We start from the raw sequence: 18,634 nt of genomic DNA, 5'->3' as shown, positions 1-18,634 counted from the left end.
CCCACTCCCACAGAGAAAAAACATCACTGCTCAGTGGGTCAGTAGTACATTGCCCTTCAGAGGGGCACTGGCTCATGGCACCCCAAAGCTGATACCCTGCCTCAGGGGCAAACTATAAACACTGACTTACTTCAGTGTAAGCTTGATGTTGCAGGTGGAGCAGGAGAAGCAATTCACACACCAGGCCTTGTTAAGAGCTGATACCACTGCAAAAGCAAAAGCACAGAATAAAAGGAAACTGCCAGATTATTTGAATTCAGATTTGTATCCAAATTCAAATGAGGCCAGATGTGTAAAGAAACACTGGTGCCTTGCAACTGTGGGATTGCAACAGCTGCACTAACAAATAGAAAAGGGACAGCGACCCAAAACAAGTAGGGAACAAATCTTACCATCTCCCTCTATCACGTGGCTGCAGTTGTAGCAGACGTCGCCAAAGAGCTACACAGCAGAAGAAATAAGAACAGGAACTCATGTTACTGACTACTCATGCTCCCCAAATCACACAGCTGGTGGGAACACTAAATTCTACCTAGTGAATTACCAGACATTGCAGTGGCCCCCAAATATACCAATTTAAGTCTTCTGAATAACTTTTCATACACTTGCCAAATTTTCCATGTTCATTTGGATCTCATACTACTAAATACTACAAGACCTTTTTTGTTGATGCCTCACACTCTACCACTGTTATGTGATCTTAAAGTCCCGTACATGGGACAATTTGAGTATTACAGGATCTGTAAAGTATGATACTCATTGAAGACAAACATCTCCTGATGTTAAAACTGTAAACACCAAAACAAAACCTAGAGCTACTTTCAAAACGGTAACACTTAACTCTTACAAAAGAAAGAGACTAACTTATCTGAGAGAAGAAAATAACAAATTCATAGCTGCCCACTGTCATCATACAGAAAAAATACATTCGTATTGACTGGTGAAACATACTTTTCTTACATGTTAGACAGCACAACAAAAATCTCAGGCCCACAGAAGTCAGTAATTAACAAAGAAGTCCATACAGATAGCTTTGGAGTAGAATTAAAGGGATTTTAATTGCTACGTATAGTCAGTATTTCTTCTCTCAATGGAACAAAGAAAAGTGAAACTCCACAAGACATTTCTATTCTGTTCTCAATATCACTTTTCACATCTACCAAGAAAACCTATTTTTTTCAGTTAAATCTCATTAGTTGCTTAATACTATGTGCCTCTACAAATTGAGATTAAAAAGCATTCGGCAGCCAGAGTGTGTGCCTACAGAATAGATGGCAGAATTTACCTGGTTATAATGAGTTTCACAATAAGCCAGTCCTTTTTTCTCATAGTGTCGGTGCCCCAGGAATGGCTTCTCACATTTGGCACAAACAAAATGCTGTGAAAGAAAGAAGACACTCAGTGGCAAGCAATATGACTTTTCCATCACCAGGGAAAAATTAGCATAGGTACTGTTTTGGCTGCAAATCATAGCTCAGTAGAGGAGACTTAATGATTTAATAAAACTGGGACTGGAAATTATGCAAGTGAGAAGAAAGAGGAAATATTTAGTCTGTTATTAGTAACTAAGAATTACATTAAAGATAAGTAGAACACTTGCTGAAAGGGAATCACATTGTGTCTATACTGATAGACTTGTGAAATATTATCTTGCTTGTTTCGGAGAAAAGAAACAGGAACATAAAATAGGGTTGGTATGAATGCAGTCCAAATGAGCAGTAGCATCTCTCTCACAGTTCAGCCTTGGGAGGTTTGTCACCAAAAACATAAATTAATACAAAACTTCAGAGCAAGCTGAGACAACTCAGCTGAAAGTTATAGAAAAAATGACCTGAAAAGGTAAGAATTGCACTGCTTTTACCTACATTACAAATTCTAACATTGTAACAAACCTTCTAACTAGGCGTGGAAAGAATGTATGTTAGTATATCCAAGTAAGTAATTATTTAAATTTGTTAGTAAGTAAATGCTATTTTGTGAACCATATTCTGCAGGAAGTTTTGCAGTGCAATTCTGATGAACCTGCTATACTCATTCACTCACATAAGGTGAAGACAATCTGAAATATAAGCAATTGCTTCCTGTCTAATTCTTATGTTACACATCATGTAATCATCCACAGCTTCCAAACAGTGCTAGTCCTCTTCCAAAATGGTTCCTGAAGGATATTTCAGATTCAGAGAAGCCTCACCTCAACATGCCATTGCTTTCCCAGAGCATTGACCACTCGTCCCTCAATGGGCCTGCGGCACGCTCCACAGATGGGGATTCCCATCTTGTCATGGCAGGGCAGGCAATACAGTTCTCCCTTCAGTTCCCGGGCCTCAGCAGTCAACTCCTTCCTGAAAACACAAATGCGTCCCTGAAGTCAGAACACCAAGTGAAGCTCCTTAAAGCCTGAGATGATATCTTGGAAGACTAAGCTTGAAAGTTAATATATTTTGGCAATGTTCATGCTGTAAATACTGCATCATTAAATTCAGCTAGCGAAATACAGCTATTGTTGACTGTTTTTTTTCTAAATTTTCTTTCTCAGGTTGCTAGATAAGAGAACACACATGGATTATCATGTTTCCAGCTAGATACTCTGGCAGAAATAATGAGGTGCACTCACATGCAATGATATTGTGTCACACAAAGACTCAAGTTTCTTTGAATGGGATAGCTCAGGTAAAAGGACTATTCCAGCAGTGGTCAGCAGCAACCAATTTACCTTATTCCTCAGCACTGTTACCCATACAAGGGCAGTACAAAGCTCTCTGAGAAGTATCTTATGTCAGACAGGTATCAGCATGGTAATAATAGACTGTGCCAGAAGATAGACACACCTCTCCAAAACTTTCTTTTTCCGCCTATCCAGAAATGCAAAATGGAACTATTTTGAGTAGACTGGTAGCAGCTATCTTTGTACAGCACTTTGATTATAATCTGCACACAGCCTTTGATGTAAGTTCACACCAAGGAACTGTTATCATTTTCACTACAGGACAGAAGAACAACAAACAGAAAAACAAAACTGCAGTTCTGGCCTTTCCCAATGTCTTCATATTTCCTCAAATAATTTCTGTTTGTTCAACAGTGTGAAGGCAGTAAAGTTTAGGCCTTGGAAAGGGCTGCATTGCTGACTGCACTGTTTGTCTCTCTTCTTTGTCGTCAGGGTTTAGAATACAAAAACATACCCACAGTGAGTGCAGTTGAAGTGATCTGGATGGTAGGAATCATTCCTAAACATCAGCGGCTGCTCATCAATTATCAGATGGCACTTCTGACAGATGTACTTGCCCAAGCCCTTAGCTTTTTCACGGTTATGGCATGGCCTGCACAGATGCCTGGTTAACAGAGGAAAGAAAGAAAACATTAGGAAATTCTTCCTCCTAAAAAAAATGTATACTGCATGCTGTAAGATGTACTTTATGTAACAGGAGAAATATCTTCTGAGGTAAGACTGAACATCATTTAGTTTAGTATCCTGTCTGTCACACCAGTTGCACAGAAAATAATATGCAGATAGAACAGTCTCCAAGCTATATTTCCTCAGAACACTCCTCCAACAGTCCCTGACTTATATACCATATTATAGATGTTCCACATCTACCGTCACCTGACAGTTTTCCAGGTAGTCCTTCCAGCTCTTCTAGATCCAATCCTTTCTGAGAGGTGGACAAGGAAAGGTGGCAACATCCTCTCTCTGTTAATAACTATGGCATCCAGCCATATCAGAGGCATTACAGGACTGGGGGAAGGGGAGGGGGGAAAGTTGAGGAATGATAATTAAAAACTATTAAACCACAGCACATTGCTCGAATGCCTTTACCATGGCTGAGTTCCTTAGTTTTCAATAGCAAGGACAAACAAGAAGCTATTGAATCCTAGCTCCTCTGTTCTAAGTTTTAACAAAAAAAAAAAGAACTATGCAGTTTTAAGTGGCAAACGTAACTGTTTCCATCTCTTGTTCTAAAACATATTATAAGCACAGCCCTGAACAGGCAGATAAGCCAAATTTGTGGCAGTAAAACTTGGGGAAAGGCATAAAAGGGACTTTGGTAAAGGCTGAAGGAATCTAGCAGTTTTACCTCAATTGCTTAGAAGCTCAGAGAAGAAACTGTTCGGTTTATTTGCCTACTGCTCTAGCAGCAGTGCTGCAGGCTGGGAAGAGTTTATGGTAAAACAAAAATGAGAGAGGAATGAGTTCTGCTGGTTTCACAATCACAAAACAGAGATCCTGCTTACTTCCTTTCACAGTATCGCTATGAGAAACTCTGAGAACTACAGGTCATTCTCAACAGACACCAGACAAAAGGAAAAGTTCGAACGGAAAGGGCGGATTTATGGCTGAGATGGTGGGTTCACTGCAGGGCCCCTTCCAAAATTCTTGTATGATGAGTCCCTTACCCTTAGATCTGTAAAATGGGGATCAGGATACAACACAGATGTTGTTGTGAGACGTCAAACATTTGTGACCCTCAGCTGGCAGGCGCCTGTCTAAGTGCTAAGTATCATTATTATTCTCTCCAAATCTGAGCCCTCCTGTCAGCAAGAGTTTCTCTCCAGGGCTGGAACTACTGTCTGCCCAGACGGAGTCCAGAAAAAGCAGACAGCATCCCATTATAAGGAAACATGCAGCTGTGCTCATCTCAGCATAAAGGCATCAATTTTATTCGGCACTGTCAAATGGAGCGTAATTATATGGGGCAGGACATAGGGACCCTGAAGCAAGTGTCCTGAAAGAGCCCCCTCTCCTTCAGCTGAATAAGGTGCCTTCACCCATTTGCACTGATAAACCATTATCAACCCCTCCTCGTTCACAAACCCTCTCAGCCGCCCCATAGACCCTCCTCTATTGCAAGCAAAGGGAAGTGTTGGACAGGCTGAGCTGTTACCATAGCAGCCGCCCCTCTCCCTCTCCCTCTCTGCACTCCCACCATTATGGAATTATCCCATTCTGAAATGTCCTGTTGTGTCTATTAATACCCGACTTCCCCCAAACAATACTTCTCTCCACCCTCCTAAAATAATCAGGGGACTCCAAGAAGTCTGTGTTAAAGGCTGGGAGTTCAGTACTAGCCATTGTAGCTACCACAGTAGCACCATGAACACTGGAATATTCATACAGTATATTCATATCTGTAACAGCAGCAGCAAACCCCATGCCAAGGGCTCAGCTGGGAAGAAGACTGCTCTTCAGTGCAGGGGTGTCCTCTCCCCTGCTCTGTTGTGTGACTGAGCTGATAACGCACTATCAGAGCTAGAAGGACACTATATAGAGGGGCTCCCTTCTCCACCCTCAGCAACTCTGCAACTCTGTGCTCTTTTTGGATCATCTCCTTGTTTCACCACTGCTGCTTCTTTTTGGTTTGCTGCCATCAGAAGGAGTTCCCTGAGATTTTCCCCAGAAGGACCCTATACTCCACCCATAGGACTGCACTGTAAAGAGGTAAGAGACAAACTTCTGTTAGCAGAATAATGAAGGAACTTTCCTAGTGGCGTTAGTTTTAGCTGGTGTCAGCGAGGTGGAAAGACACACATGGAGAGCCTGATGAATGTAATTGAAATGTTTGAAACTAAGAACAGGCAGCGTCTTTTCAAGTTCAAATAATAACTTCATTATCCTCACTCTTCTTTACATCACTGCTCCAAAACATAAAACTTCTCAAATTTCTGTATTTCATGTCCATCCGTTTGTGCCTGGAAAACTGACAGTTACGTGGTGTGCCCTGCACACTCTGCCACTGCTTTGATGCTTATAAGGAACTAATATTTCAGCTGAAGGGTGGGAGGCTCAGCAGAGAGTGGTTTTCAGGAGAATAATATCAGTCAGAACTGGACTATTTCTAATGAAAAGTACTTTCACTGAAAGATAGGAGACACTCTCATTTGAGAAAACACTACAACCGTAAACATACAACACCACAAACTGGCATATTCCCAAAGCAGAAACTGCTCTAGCTGAGCATGGGAACAGTAATTTCTGAAATCCACCACAAACCTCAACATATACTTCACACTTACCTGCAGTGGACACTGTAACAAAATCTCCAAATTAGCTAGGGAAATAACGTATGATAAGCTAATTGTTTTTTCTGTTTATTAATTGTTGCATTAATAATAGGTAGAGCATCTGTTAAAAAGGTAACCATGTTGTATCTATCCTGACAGCCTTGTGGATTTTTTCTTGCTTATTTCTGAGCTGAAGAGAAAGAGGCACATAAAATCTGGTCAGTGTGCTTGCATTTCAAATGAGAAGTGACATTCCTCTCACAGCTCAGTCCTGGGAGGCCTGGGATAATGGCTTACTCCAGAATAGTGCTCTGTTCAGCAATACGTAAATCACTTCATATTCACACAACACCAAGGGTGCAAGCAGACAATGAGCCAGACTCCTAAAGAAGTGTTCTGTCTGTGGAGTCAAAGCCTCTTGCACTATACTATGTACCTTAGCACAAACTACACGTTCTAGGCCATTTGGGAAAAATGCTAGTTTGCGGTCAGCACTCATATAGACGAGTACAACAGGTTTTCTAGGACTGAAGAGTATGTATTTGTGTAGGCATAACAAGCCAAAAAGAAAGAAAAAGCCTAATAAGTAAACAGTTATTTAAACTGATAGGATAGAATCAAGCAAAACAAAAATGCAGCTTTAAATAACAGTAAAGGGCTTTCTACAGTCTGCAACTACAAATACATAAAAACTTTTTTTTATATATATTTGTAGTTGTCATTTTTGTAATTATTTTTGTAAAGTTGTAGCTTTCTGTTGAAAACCACACAATTCTAAATATAAGCTCAACAATTAATTCTTGCATCACATCAGCAAATTATCACTAGCAAAATTTTTTTCTGTTCTAGTGAAGTACTACATCACAATTTTCTATGTCAACAAACAGAAATGTAAAGAAAACAAAAAACGTGATATAAATTCCTTTCTAACTCAAAACCTACACAAAATCAGAAAGAGACCCTCTTCGCTTTTCTACAGTTTTGAACAGGCAATGAAAAATATCTTTCTTCACCTTCATCTAAAAAATAAATAAGGTAACAGCAGACTTCATGTGAAGGCACTCGTTTGCAGGAGACAGAATCTATTTAAATTTTATCATCTGCTCTAAGACCCCCTTCTTGCCACTGGCACACTGGGCTTCTAGATAGTCTAACATTCTCCCTTCTCCTCCACCCCACAGTATTTTGCAGTGAAAACATGTCCAGATAGAAATCAATGGCAGAGTCAACACTGACATCACCGAGGAAAAAACCCTGACTTAAATGCCTTGGCTATTCCAGGGCCTGCACTGACAGTTAGCTGAATCTGAACTCCAGAGATCCTCCTCAGGAAACAAGCTCAAGTAAGAACATGTTTGATGTATCAGGCTGCTAAACCCCTAGCATCTACCTTCTGACCAGGGATTACTGCTTTCCTGAACTGATTTAAATGACTGTCATCAAGGCGAGCGACATCCCTGTCAGTTCCCCTCACTTCAGCTATTTCAGCTGGTCTAGTCCAACATTTCCTGCTTTTTCAATGGTGTCACAACCCTATAAAGAGTAATACTTAACCATCAGACCACCTCATCACTGACAAGTGTGTATGTATATACAAAGACCACTTCATTACATTGTTTACACATGAAAAATAAAGAAAGAAAGAAGATAGGTACCACTGTAGCTTAACAGCCAGTAAAGGCATACTTCTTTGCTATGCAATATAAAAATACATATTTAAACTAATTCCATCCAGACGGGACAAGTATTTGAGCATACAACTTTAGTAACACATAGAAACCACAAACTCTTGCATTCAAAAAATACTTGCAGGTTTTACTTTATAAGGACAAACACTAAAAACAAAACTTGTGGGCTCCTCTGCAACCCCAGGAAATTCACACAGAAAACAGCAACAGTGAGTTTTCTTTTTTGTACATGGAAGTAGCAGGAACTGCATAGTAGAAGACGTCACATGTTTTTATAAAATGAAATGTTCATTGGAAAAAAAAGTCATCTTTGCACATGCACTTCTAGTGATGCCAAGCTAATAAGTGGTTGCCTTCTCTACGACTATGAACTAGCACGCAACTGGCAGTAGGTAGTAATAACCCAGAGTCAAACCTAGTCTTTTCTGTGCCATAAACATACAGTGCAGCTAGGCAGTGCCTGGAGTAAGAAGGCCCCTCTGTGGCCATCTGAAGAAATTTCATTTTCTAAATTTTCTTTGTTCTCCCTTCTGTTGACTTTTGTCTCTTCAACTCTGAACTAAGCAAAGTGGTCCAGCACATTCATTTCTAACTACTGTAGTTTTCTGCTCACCTGAAAGTGGCAGCAGCCGAACAAAAGTCAGTAATTACTTTTTCCAACATACTGGTCTGTTCTAATCACCCATTTCAGTTCCTCAATCAGCCACCAATATCCTAATTGTAAATTCTACGGGCAAGTTGGATGCATTGTCTAATACCTTGGATCAGCTGTCTAATGACGTAAGATTTCAGCAATAGCACAGCTTTTGCCCAAGACTACATACTCTAGGTAATGATGTCAGCCACCATCTTAAAATGTCAGTCTCAGCAGAGGAAAATGGAGCAGGCCGATCTTAAAGAAAAAACATTTTCATGGGTGACAAAGGTGTCAGAGAAAAAACAGACACTTTATTGCTTCCCTAGGCAAAGCAGATACTCAAGCCAACGGAAATTCTTTCTGTCTCTAGCTTTCACCACTTCAGTATGAATAATATATAATTATGCTTTTCCAATACAGTTGTATTTGCCACTCCCTTGATGACTGCTAAAAAAGTACACAGAAAGAGGAAGCTGGAGTACAACATTGCCTCAGCTTTTTTCAGCTTCCTTAGTTACTTATCCTTTGAATATGAATCGAATATTATGGAGCAATGGTCAATCAGTACAACATACAACAGTGAGCTCAACGGAGGTATTGCTGTGGATACGGCAACACATCTGAGGAATCCAAGAAACAGGCAGTGCTGGGAAGTCAGACTGCCTGCATTGCCCTACCACCTGCACTGATTGATGAGAAATATACAAAAAGCCCTGGGTAGGTGCTCAGAAAAATCTGATTGCCTTTTGTTGATGCTGTTCTGGACCCTGCAGACACCAGGGAGACTGGCAAAGTTGAGCCCAATTTTACCATGCTCCAACTTGGAAAAGCTCTTGGATAAGCTACAGTGGAGCTCAGGCTTTTGAGGGAGAAAGAGAGAAAGTTGTGCTGGGAGAGGAAGAAAGCTGTAAGGGAAGGATGGCACTTTGACAGTAACTGGCAGTATGGGCATTACAAGTAATCTTTTCTGAATCAATGCAGTGCTTTTTGCTGTTCAAATGAGACGCTGTGACCCACCCAAAAAGTTTCCCTTTATATTGGTTCTCAGTGTGCTTGCCACAAATACAGGACATCAGACTTAAATAATTGTCATCAAAGACTTTCAGGAAACCTGCTTTTTTTCCTTTTTTTTTTTTTTTTTCTTTTTAATAGCAATACCTGACCTGTCTTCTACTCCTTATATGAACAGGACTGTTGCAGGTCACCTTACAACAGGTGTGTGTTCAGAAAAGCTGATTCATTAGGATCTCTTCAGTCCTAAATCAGTCTTTCAAATTAAAGCAAGTACTTTCTAGCCAGACATGCAGAACCCACTTCTACTTTTCCATTAACCAGATACATAAGCATGTGACTATTACTCAGCTGATCTCAGCACAGGTTAGTGACAAGCTCATAACCAGCTAGCTAGCTCTTTATGGTTGCTTCTTCAACAGGAATTAATGGGCTGGAATCCCAGCTGAGCAGGAGGTATTCAGAATTTTTATATAAATGATTAAACTCAAACTGACATGACCTATAAAATATCTGTATCAGCAAACATGAGACATCACTGCTTTCCATGTGTTTTGTTGCGTTGTGTTCTCCCCCTCCCCTCCTTCTCCCCTCCCACCTCCTGAACCAGGCTTTTTTGTAATATATTGTCTCAATTCCTTCAGGTTTTTCTTTTGTACTTCAAAACTGCAGTGAAAAATGAAAGGCCCAGCAGATCCCTCAAGCCTACTTTTCAACTGCTCAAATCAATCAAACTTCTCTTTGGAAGCTTCAGAGCAATGTGGCAAAGAGACACACCTTGAGAACATACTTTTTGCCACTTTCTACTTCCTAGACTTCATCTTGGCTTTTGTTGGCAACGCCCTGGCTCTTTGGCTCTTCATCCGGGACCAGAAGTCTGGCACACCTGCCAACATTTTCCTGATGCATCTTGCGGTAGCAGACCTGTCGTTTGTGCTGGTGCTTCCCACCCGCCTGGTGTACCATTTCTCTGGTAATCATTGGCCATTTGGCGAGATCCCGTGCAGACTCACTGGCTTCCTTTTTTACCTCAACATGTATGCCAGTATCTACTTCCTCATGTGCATCAGCGTTGACCGTTTCCTAGCCATTGTGCATCCTGTGAAGTCCATCAAGCTTCGCAGGTCCCTTTATGCCCATTTGGCATGCGCATTTCTATGGGTCATAGTTGGTGTTGCGATGGCACCTCTGCTGCTCAGCGTGCAGACAGTAGAGATGAACAACACAACCATCTGCCTGCAGCTCTACAGAGAAAAGGCATCACGTCATGCTCTTGTGTCCTTAGCAGTTGCATTTACTTTCCCATTTGTTACCACAGTGACCTGCTACTTACTAATCATCAGAAGCCTCAAGAGTGGGAACAGAGTTGAGACACACCTGAAGGAAAAAGCTATCAAAATGATCATCATGGTCCTAATGATCTTCATGATCTGCTTTGTACCTTATCATGTCAACCGCTACATTTATATTCTCCATTACAACGGGACCAAAACTTCCTGTGAAACGCAGCGCGTGCTAGCACTCAGTAACCGTATCACTTCCTGCCTCACGAGTCTGAACGGTGCTTTTGACCCAGTCATGTACTTTTTTGTAGCTGAGAAATTCCGTGATGCTTTGTGCAACCTGTTTTGTGGTAAAAAGACTGTAATATTGCATCAAACGTATGAGGGTAAGACAAATGAAAGCTCGCTAAGTGCTAAATCTGAGCTGTGACTTTTACCACTGCTTCAACATGAGAACATTGTTCCACCAAAATCAGCAGAGAGTGCAGATATGCAGCATGACAGTCTACCCAAAGTGAAGCTCTCTCCTGAGGAGGGAAGTTCCGTCATTTTAATGGAACTAAAATTAGTAAAAACCCCTCTGACAACTGAGATCACATGCTCTTGTCCTAGTGAAACTGCAAACACAAGTACAGTCCTACCGATTTCCAAGATGTGAAACTCATGGCTAAACACTTAGGAATAAGGAAGGGAGCAGAGAGGCTGTTAAATGGACAGCTTCTTTTTTCAAAAGGACTTAATTCCCAAAGCATTCAGCAGCGACTCTTCCTATGCACAATGCATACAGCCTACTTTGGAATTGTACCAGCAGTAGAGACCCATTCCTGAAGTAGATCTGCCCGAAGAGAGAGCGTGCTTGCACATTTTGTTTGAGTTGCAAATTCAAAGTGTTTATACATCACAGACAGAAAACTGGTACTAAGTCATGGCAATAAAAAAGCAAAATATTGCAACGCTCCCAACCAGGACTGGAATTCAGATAGTACTCACAATTTTTTAACTGCTTCCCAGCATTCAGAGTTGGAGATGAGCTCTAAGCTTCACACTACTACTTCTATCTGCCCTCTGCCATGGCCCCATGTCTTCAGACAGAAGCCAGGCAACATTCACTACACCTTATCTTTTATGTAGTTCCATGCAAAACATCAGATGTCTTGATAACACTCAAACTGAAGAATGGAAGAAGGCAGTTTAGGAACACAGCATTCACCTTTACTACATACTATGAACTTCTGTCTTTAAAATGGTGAAGGTGAAGAAAAGCAAATATAGGAAAAAATGATGGAATCATTTAGGTAGGAAAAGACCTTCAAGATCAAGTCCAATCATCAACCTGACCTACCAACTCTCATCACAAAAGCACGTCCCTTAGCGCCACATCCATATGCCTCTTAAATACCTCCATTGTAATGAAGTCCCATTTGCCCAAAGGAGATCCTTACCTTTGAGGTGTTTTACATTTATTTAATTTCTGCAATTTATCTAGCAAGACTATTTATTCACTGCAGGTAAAGTAGGGATTACCTTAACTAGCCTCACTGATATAAATTGCATCCAGTGGAATATGTCTGGGAATGACAAGTACACCAGACAAGACCAGGTACGATGAGAAAGTGGAAAAAGGACCCAAGAGTTTCCGATAGTATTTACTAGCAGAAAGCTTCTATGCTATAGTGATAAATGTTAGCAGAAATTACGATAGGTGAATTATATTTTGGACAAACACGTACCTAGGTGCACACATCCCTCTCCTATGCTTTTAGGAACAAGCTACTTACCATTTTAGGTTTGGTCCATAAATTATGAAAACAAACCTACGTTTTCTTTCTTGAATTGTTTCAATCCTAGCTGCTTTCCTAAAAACACCCAGGAACTCTCCTAGGTGCTATGACAACAGCACAAATTCTAACAAGCTAAGGTGTCAAAAGAAAATCTATTATGCCCAACTCTAAAAACTAAGGCACAGAAGTTGCATGCAGGATTGGACAGAAAAGGGATTGAGGATATCCCACTGCACAGGATACAAATACAGAACCTTTACTTCCCCACCATTCAGCTAGTGACAATATAAACTCCAGGAAACTAGTAAGCTTTGTCCAAGACATATGACAGCCAGAAATTAACTGTGAATTGTGCAACACTGGGTGCTATCTGCTAGAGAGTTTTGTTTTCTTATGATTTGTTTTTGTACAGGCTTCCTTCTACGTTTTTAGTTTCTTATTTCTAAATTAAATGCATTAATCAACCTTGAGACCTGTTTTTATGTTTCTGTATATGTAAAATGAATAGTTTCTGAAGACCAGTAGAATCTTATGCTGAATATGCTTTGATGTAACCCTCATGTTATTCTCTTGGACTTTTGCTATGCCTTGATTTGCTGCTCTGCAGCTTACTTGACAAATAGCCTACCCAGCATCACATAATCCCTTTTTCTCACTTGCTACCTGGCCTATAATTCCTTTATTCTCCAGAGCCTATCCACTTGCTACTAAAATTTGAGCTTCTGCTGTCTACGCGTTTCATTGAATGAAGAACACTATTCTTCATTCCATTTCCCATCTCCTAACAAGCTACTCCTTATAGCTTCTCCTCTACCTTTTCAAGCTTTACCTCCCAGCATACAGTCAACCGACCACTCTCCACATCTCACTACTGTATTGATAACATAGTGACACAACTTCCAGAGCTCCTGCTCTATCTTACCTGCCAGCATTCTTCACAAAACCCAGGTCAGCAAGTGCTACATCACAGAGCTCACAACGGAAACACTCTGGGTGCCAGTTATTGTTCATTGCCTTGATAACACGCCCAATGATGAACTCACCTACAAAAGAAAAGCAACACCTTGAGATGCAGGCAGAAAACAGTTTTATCAAAAATGTACCACCTTTCCTAATTCTCCCCTTTTGAATCCACAAGAACTGCTACATTCTAACTTCAGAAAAAATAATTCTTCCCACAGTCCCAAATTTGGGGATGCCCCAAATCACTGCTGATGATATGTTTTGTTTCTCTCCAGAGTTTCTGCTCTTTAAAATGACTCTAAGAATCCCAGCCCAGGGCTGGACAGCACTCAGAGATGGAAGGTTTGCACAGCCCTGTAGCTGTTACTCCACGGTGTTGACAAGGATGCATATGCTGCAAGGTAGACGCTGCTAAAAGAAGGGCCACTCGCCCCTAACCTTGAGGTTAGCTGTAGTAAATCCATAGCTGGATGAGGCTACACAGATCTGTATTTGGACACCTTACCACATTCCCCACAGCAAGGAGCAAACAGCATCTGAAAGTCATGCTCGCAGTACTTCCGACCTTCAAACTGTAAACAAAAGAGAGAAGCAGTCCTCATGAATAAGTGAACCACGTTCAATTCAAATAGTTCAGCATGATTTTCCATTGAAATGATTAATTTGTCAAGGTAAGTCACATTTTAGAGTTCTAGTCTCCCTTCACACCTGTTTTTAAACTCCCAACTCTTAAGGCAACATCCAGATACGGTTTCAGCCTTTTAGTGAATTCATTTAGCAAACAGTTAAATCAATAGCAATGCTCTTATGAAAAAAAAAAAAAAAAATCTTGAGGTGTCCCAAGCTCTTTTCCTAGACTTTTCTTTTTTCTTTTTTTTTCTCTTTAAATCATGTATTTGGAAGTACTCCTCCTGCATGAGACATACCCACAGCAAATTAAAAATGCAGCACATTTAAAATAATGTATTATTCAAAATATATGCTTGCACAGATTCTCCAAAAATATTTAAACTTTGTTTTTAAATGGGTTCACCAATGTCAGTTGCCAGTTGGAAAAGTTTGGTACAAAATATCTGGAAATAAACACAAAAAATCACTTGAGTCTATTGAAATATTAAGAAGTATTTAGTGTTTTCTTTTTGATATGTCTCTTAACGAGAGAGCAAACAAAGTTTTTGTCGTTACTGATGAACAGAAGGAGTATTTAAGAAAAAAGAAAAATAAAGAAACTAAGTTGGAAATCCCTCAAAAAAATATTAACATAGAGGAAAGATGAGAGTTCTTATTTCTGCCACAATTTTCACCTAATTCCTTGCCTTATTGATGATACTTTTCTTCTCTTACACACAGTCTATGACCTCACCTCATAAAAAAGTCCATCTGGGAACTGACGAAAGCACTGAGCACAGACAAAGCAGTTTTCATGATAGAGCTCCCCATTGCTGTTCACAATCCTCTCGGCAGGATCAAATCGAGTCTGGCAGCGTTCACATACTGCATTTGCAAGAGCATCAGACATATTACTGGAATAAAGACAAGAGTAAGAACATGAGCAATGCCACAAGCTAACCACAGGTATACTTACACCATCGAAGTTTCCCCAACATCTAGAAACACAACATTTCCATCACTTTAAACTCCCTTTTACACACAAAAAAATAACAATGAGCAAGTCAATTCAGGACTGACATCAGTTAGGAATAATGTTCTTGCGACTCACACAGGGTAGCCAGCTCCCTTGTGGCTAAGTGAACTCATGTAGCAGAGATATCTATTGCACACTTTTGGCTGCTTCACCAGTCTTTCACCCCATTATGTCATCCTCATACCAAATATCCACAATTTAAAACAAACCAGTAGTTCTGAGAGCAGCAAATCCAATAAATCCTGAATTCTCAGGATTTCTGGTCTCAGGATGCACACTTGTCAGATTTTCTAATGTGTAGTAAGCATCAACCTCCCACTACAGTCTCCCCTTCACTGTGGGAATTAACAAGGTCTTTCCCCTCTACCAAGCAGCTTATGTACATAAGGTACATTTTACATACAAGATGCATTGAAAAATAATTACATACAATGTCTCTGTCTTCCTGACAAACTAGTTGAAACTGTCAAAGGGTTAAAAATGTCTGGAAAGAAAGTCACCCCCCTGACTGGCTTGGCAAGTATAAGTAACATCAGCTTTTTTTCCTCAGAAAGCAAGGCTAAAACCAAACCAAAACAAAACAAGCACCTCACTTCCAAATCATGCAAAAGACTGTTTCATCTTTCTCCCCTAAAACGTGGAATCAACCTAACATTTTCCAAAGAGATTTTCATGTTTGCCACCATGGTAATGGAAGTTCTCTATATAATAAGAGAATGTAGGTTTAAAATCCTGTATCTCTTGTCCAAAACAGGATGGAAAAAACTATGATAAGGAAAGAGTCTCAGTTGCTTGTTTCGATACAATCCTTCTTTTAACCATTGGAAAGACAGCAATTTTATAGGCAAGGGAATAAATAATTTTCAGAACATCAAAGATCTCAGAAATATTTTGCAGTAGTTTTCCTGAACCACAATATACAATTTATGTATATACAATAAAAGATGGCTTGGTTTAAAGGTTTTTATTTTCCTTTATTTTAATATCATAGAATTTATTTTCATGTACCAAGCTACTTAAATGGTTTATTTTTGCACACCTAGAGGTCAGAACCATCATTGCTCAAGATGTGATAACTTACTGTAGCAAAAAGCTGCATTTCCATTGTTAGAGCTATTCTACAACCTGACGTTCTACTTTCCACATCTCTCTACGAAGAGCAGTAATTCAAAAACCACGTCCTAGTTGCAACAATTCTTGTTCCTCTGGTCAGAGGCATCCCTACAAACACACGCTGCCATTCGTATGCCAGCGCTTTGGGCTCTGAGCACCACTGGAAGGAGCGGGCAGTGGGGCCGGCAGCGGGGCTGGCAGCGGGGCAGACCTTCCTCCTGCCACCGCAGCTCCCAGGGCAACAAGGAGCAAGGAACTGGCCATCATTTCACATATAGAGCGCCAATTTAGGAGAAAGCTGTTAGAACTTGTTTCCTTACTGCAGTAGGAAGGAGCTTTAAAAAATGGACATGCTCCGGAATTAGGGACCAGCAGGAAATCCTGGAACTTTATAAACTACAGACCATGGGTTAAAGAAACATGGTATCCTGCCAGAGTAGCAGAAGATTAGGTCAACACAAAAATACCAGTGCTTGCACCAAAGCTGAGAGATTGTGCCTCTGATCTCATCGACTTACTCTCAATTGCCACTCTTCAGTTAAATCATGCACCAAGTATGCAACAGTACTTGAAATTACAACCTCCCCAACTAATCCTGCTTCTCTCTTGAAGATTTTGATGCCTGAATTCCAAGACTTGAGCTAGCCAAAAGCCATGATTAAGACAATTACACATTTACATCAGTGGAAAAATTACTCTGGGATATGGGAGAAAACTGAGCAAATCTCAGTGAGTCTCATAGTAAACCCTAACTTCTAAACAATATAACATCTAAAGGAAATTAAATTCCAAGTGAAAATCAAACGTGCTGTTGTTCTGTTCTCACTGTCCTCTCTTAGAATAAACTACAATTCCGGATTTAAGGTCTAACTATCAAAAAATTCATCCCCCTCACTCACTTGCAGCAGCATCAGGAGTCCCGTGAGTTTATCCCCCACTGTGCTGATGCGCAGTGATGCAAAACGTCCAACTCCGAGCTGTGGAATGGGATGTGCAGCTAAAAAAAAATCGCTAGAGATTTTGCAATCTAGTATAAAACAAAAAGTTCAAAGAGCTGGAAATGGAAATCATTAAAAAAAAATTTGAAAATGTTTGCACTAAAAGAACTTGGCTGATGCAGACAAGGTTTCCTCAAAGGCCTCCAGAAGGTGACTGTGACACAGCCAGCGCTGCCCAAGAGTTGCCACTGTGCAAACACGCTAACGACTGCAACTCGTTATGCACCAGAGAAACTACTCATCCAGTAAAAAAGAAAGATAAAATGAACAGCCCATAAACGAAACAACACGGTTCTCTGCCTCGATTACAAGGCAGTTGAAATTTGCTGTGAGAGCTGCACAGGACATGCACGGCAGTACACGATCTCCCCAGCGATCTGTCTCCCGTGATACAAACCAGCAGCTGTGGATCTTCGACAATCAGAGCTCGAGCTTTACCTCTCCGCTGTCTTTTCAGCTTTGCATCTGTTTTTAAGATGTTTTATCACTGTCAAGCTAAAAGTTGCAACTTTGGCACTGCCATCAGGGCATGACTTTGCATCTGTTTGAAGTTCCACCTTCACATATGCCATAGTTTAACAATGTCCCTCAATCACACAGCCCTGTGTGCCCTCTCCCTTGTGACAGAGCAAGCATTTATTCACCTAGATCAAGGTTAAAGCTAACCAAGGCTGGAAGGGGGAGGGTGGACAGTTCTAATTCAGAGCACTTCTACGATCCAATTTACCACACTGCTGCAGAAACACTTGTGACAGTAGCACGGGGAGGGAATGAGCAACACCAAAAACTTCCTTTCGGTGGTGGTGCCAAGCATGAACACAGAAGTTTGAATTCCTGTGACAATCTTAAGACACAGATACGAGTCCTTCCCACAAAAGACAACCGCCACTGTTGAAAGCTTCTTGCATTCTATTTGCTCACCAATTTTTTGCAAGACAGCGAAATATAAAATCCTCTTCTGTTTTAACAATAAGCGGGTGACACAAAGACAGGAAGGGCTTTTAGAACATGACCAGCTCAGCATCCTGAGGCTCTCCCGTCCGGTGTAAACCCAACAAAATAGCAGTGCTCAACAGCACGCCTTCTCATCTCTTATCATTACGTGCCTTACCTTTAACTAATTCTCTTGGTTAAAATGCTGACTTTAGAGGAACCAGATAGTGACCATTATAATTAGGAGAGGGTTTCTCACGCTTTGACTTCTCAGAGATATTAGTTGTAAAGTATCAGCATTGCTGGCAAGGTCCAAAAGAAAAATCATTGTTTGTATGAAGCAGTTTATTAGGAGACCTATTCTGTGCTGACACTACAGTTACTGTAGAAAGATTTGAAAGCATTCTACCTTCTTAGATCACTGAAGTGAATATGGATTTATTTTCCACAAACAGTTTCAGACATCTTTTGTCTGTCAAACGCCATGTTCTTATATCTCATTCTCTTCTAGATTCTAGAATTTGGGCCTGTATTACTTCCGTAAAAAAAGGTTGGATTTAACCACCAAGATAACTGGTTAAAATG

The 18,634-nt window shown here is 40.5% G+C and overlaps 2 protein-coding genes across 3 annotated transcripts in view; one reads left to right on the top strand and one right to left on the bottom strand.

The window, feature by feature from the left end:
• Positions 1 to 18,634, bottom strand: part of LIMS2 (LIM zinc finger domain containing 2) — a 28,455-nt gene that overhangs the window by 1,149 nt on the left and 8,672 nt on the right. For both annotated transcript variants that reach the window (XM_082767279.1, XM_082767278.1), the window contains exons 2-9: positions 14,724 to 14,883; positions 13,866 to 13,932; positions 13,320 to 13,440; positions 3,180 to 3,329; positions 2,192 to 2,342; positions 1,286 to 1,378; positions 393 to 441; positions 131 to 206 (exon numbers count right to left, since the gene is read on the bottom strand). In XM_082767279.1, coding sequence (XP_082623405.1) covers positions 131 to 206; positions 393 to 441; positions 1,286 to 1,378; positions 2,192 to 2,342; positions 3,180 to 3,329; positions 13,320 to 13,440; positions 13,866 to 13,932; positions 14,724 to 14,883 — 867 coding nt within the window. The remainder of the gene's footprint in view (positions 1 to 130; positions 207 to 392; positions 442 to 1,285; positions 1,379 to 2,191; positions 2,343 to 3,179; positions 3,330 to 13,319; positions 13,441 to 13,865; positions 13,933 to 14,723; positions 14,884 to 18,634) is intronic.
• GPR17 (G protein-coupled receptor 17) lies at positions 10,012 to 11,046 on the top strand (the record flags this gene model as incomplete). Its single annotated transcript, XM_082766929.1, has 1 exon — positions 10,012 to 11,046. The coding sequence occupies one exon, from the start codon at positions 10,012 to 10,014 to the stop codon at positions 11,044 to 11,046; it is 1,035 nt and encodes a 344-aa protein (XP_082623055.1).

This window comes from Aythya marila, assembly GCF_965140915.1.
Source record: "Aythya marila genome assembly, chromosome: 9".
Lineage (NCBI taxonomy): Eukaryota > Metazoa > Chordata > Aves > Anseriformes > Anatidae > Aythya > Aythya marila.
Note: the sequence above shows the minus strand (reverse complement) of the source record. Positions and strands in the feature narration are given on the sequence as shown.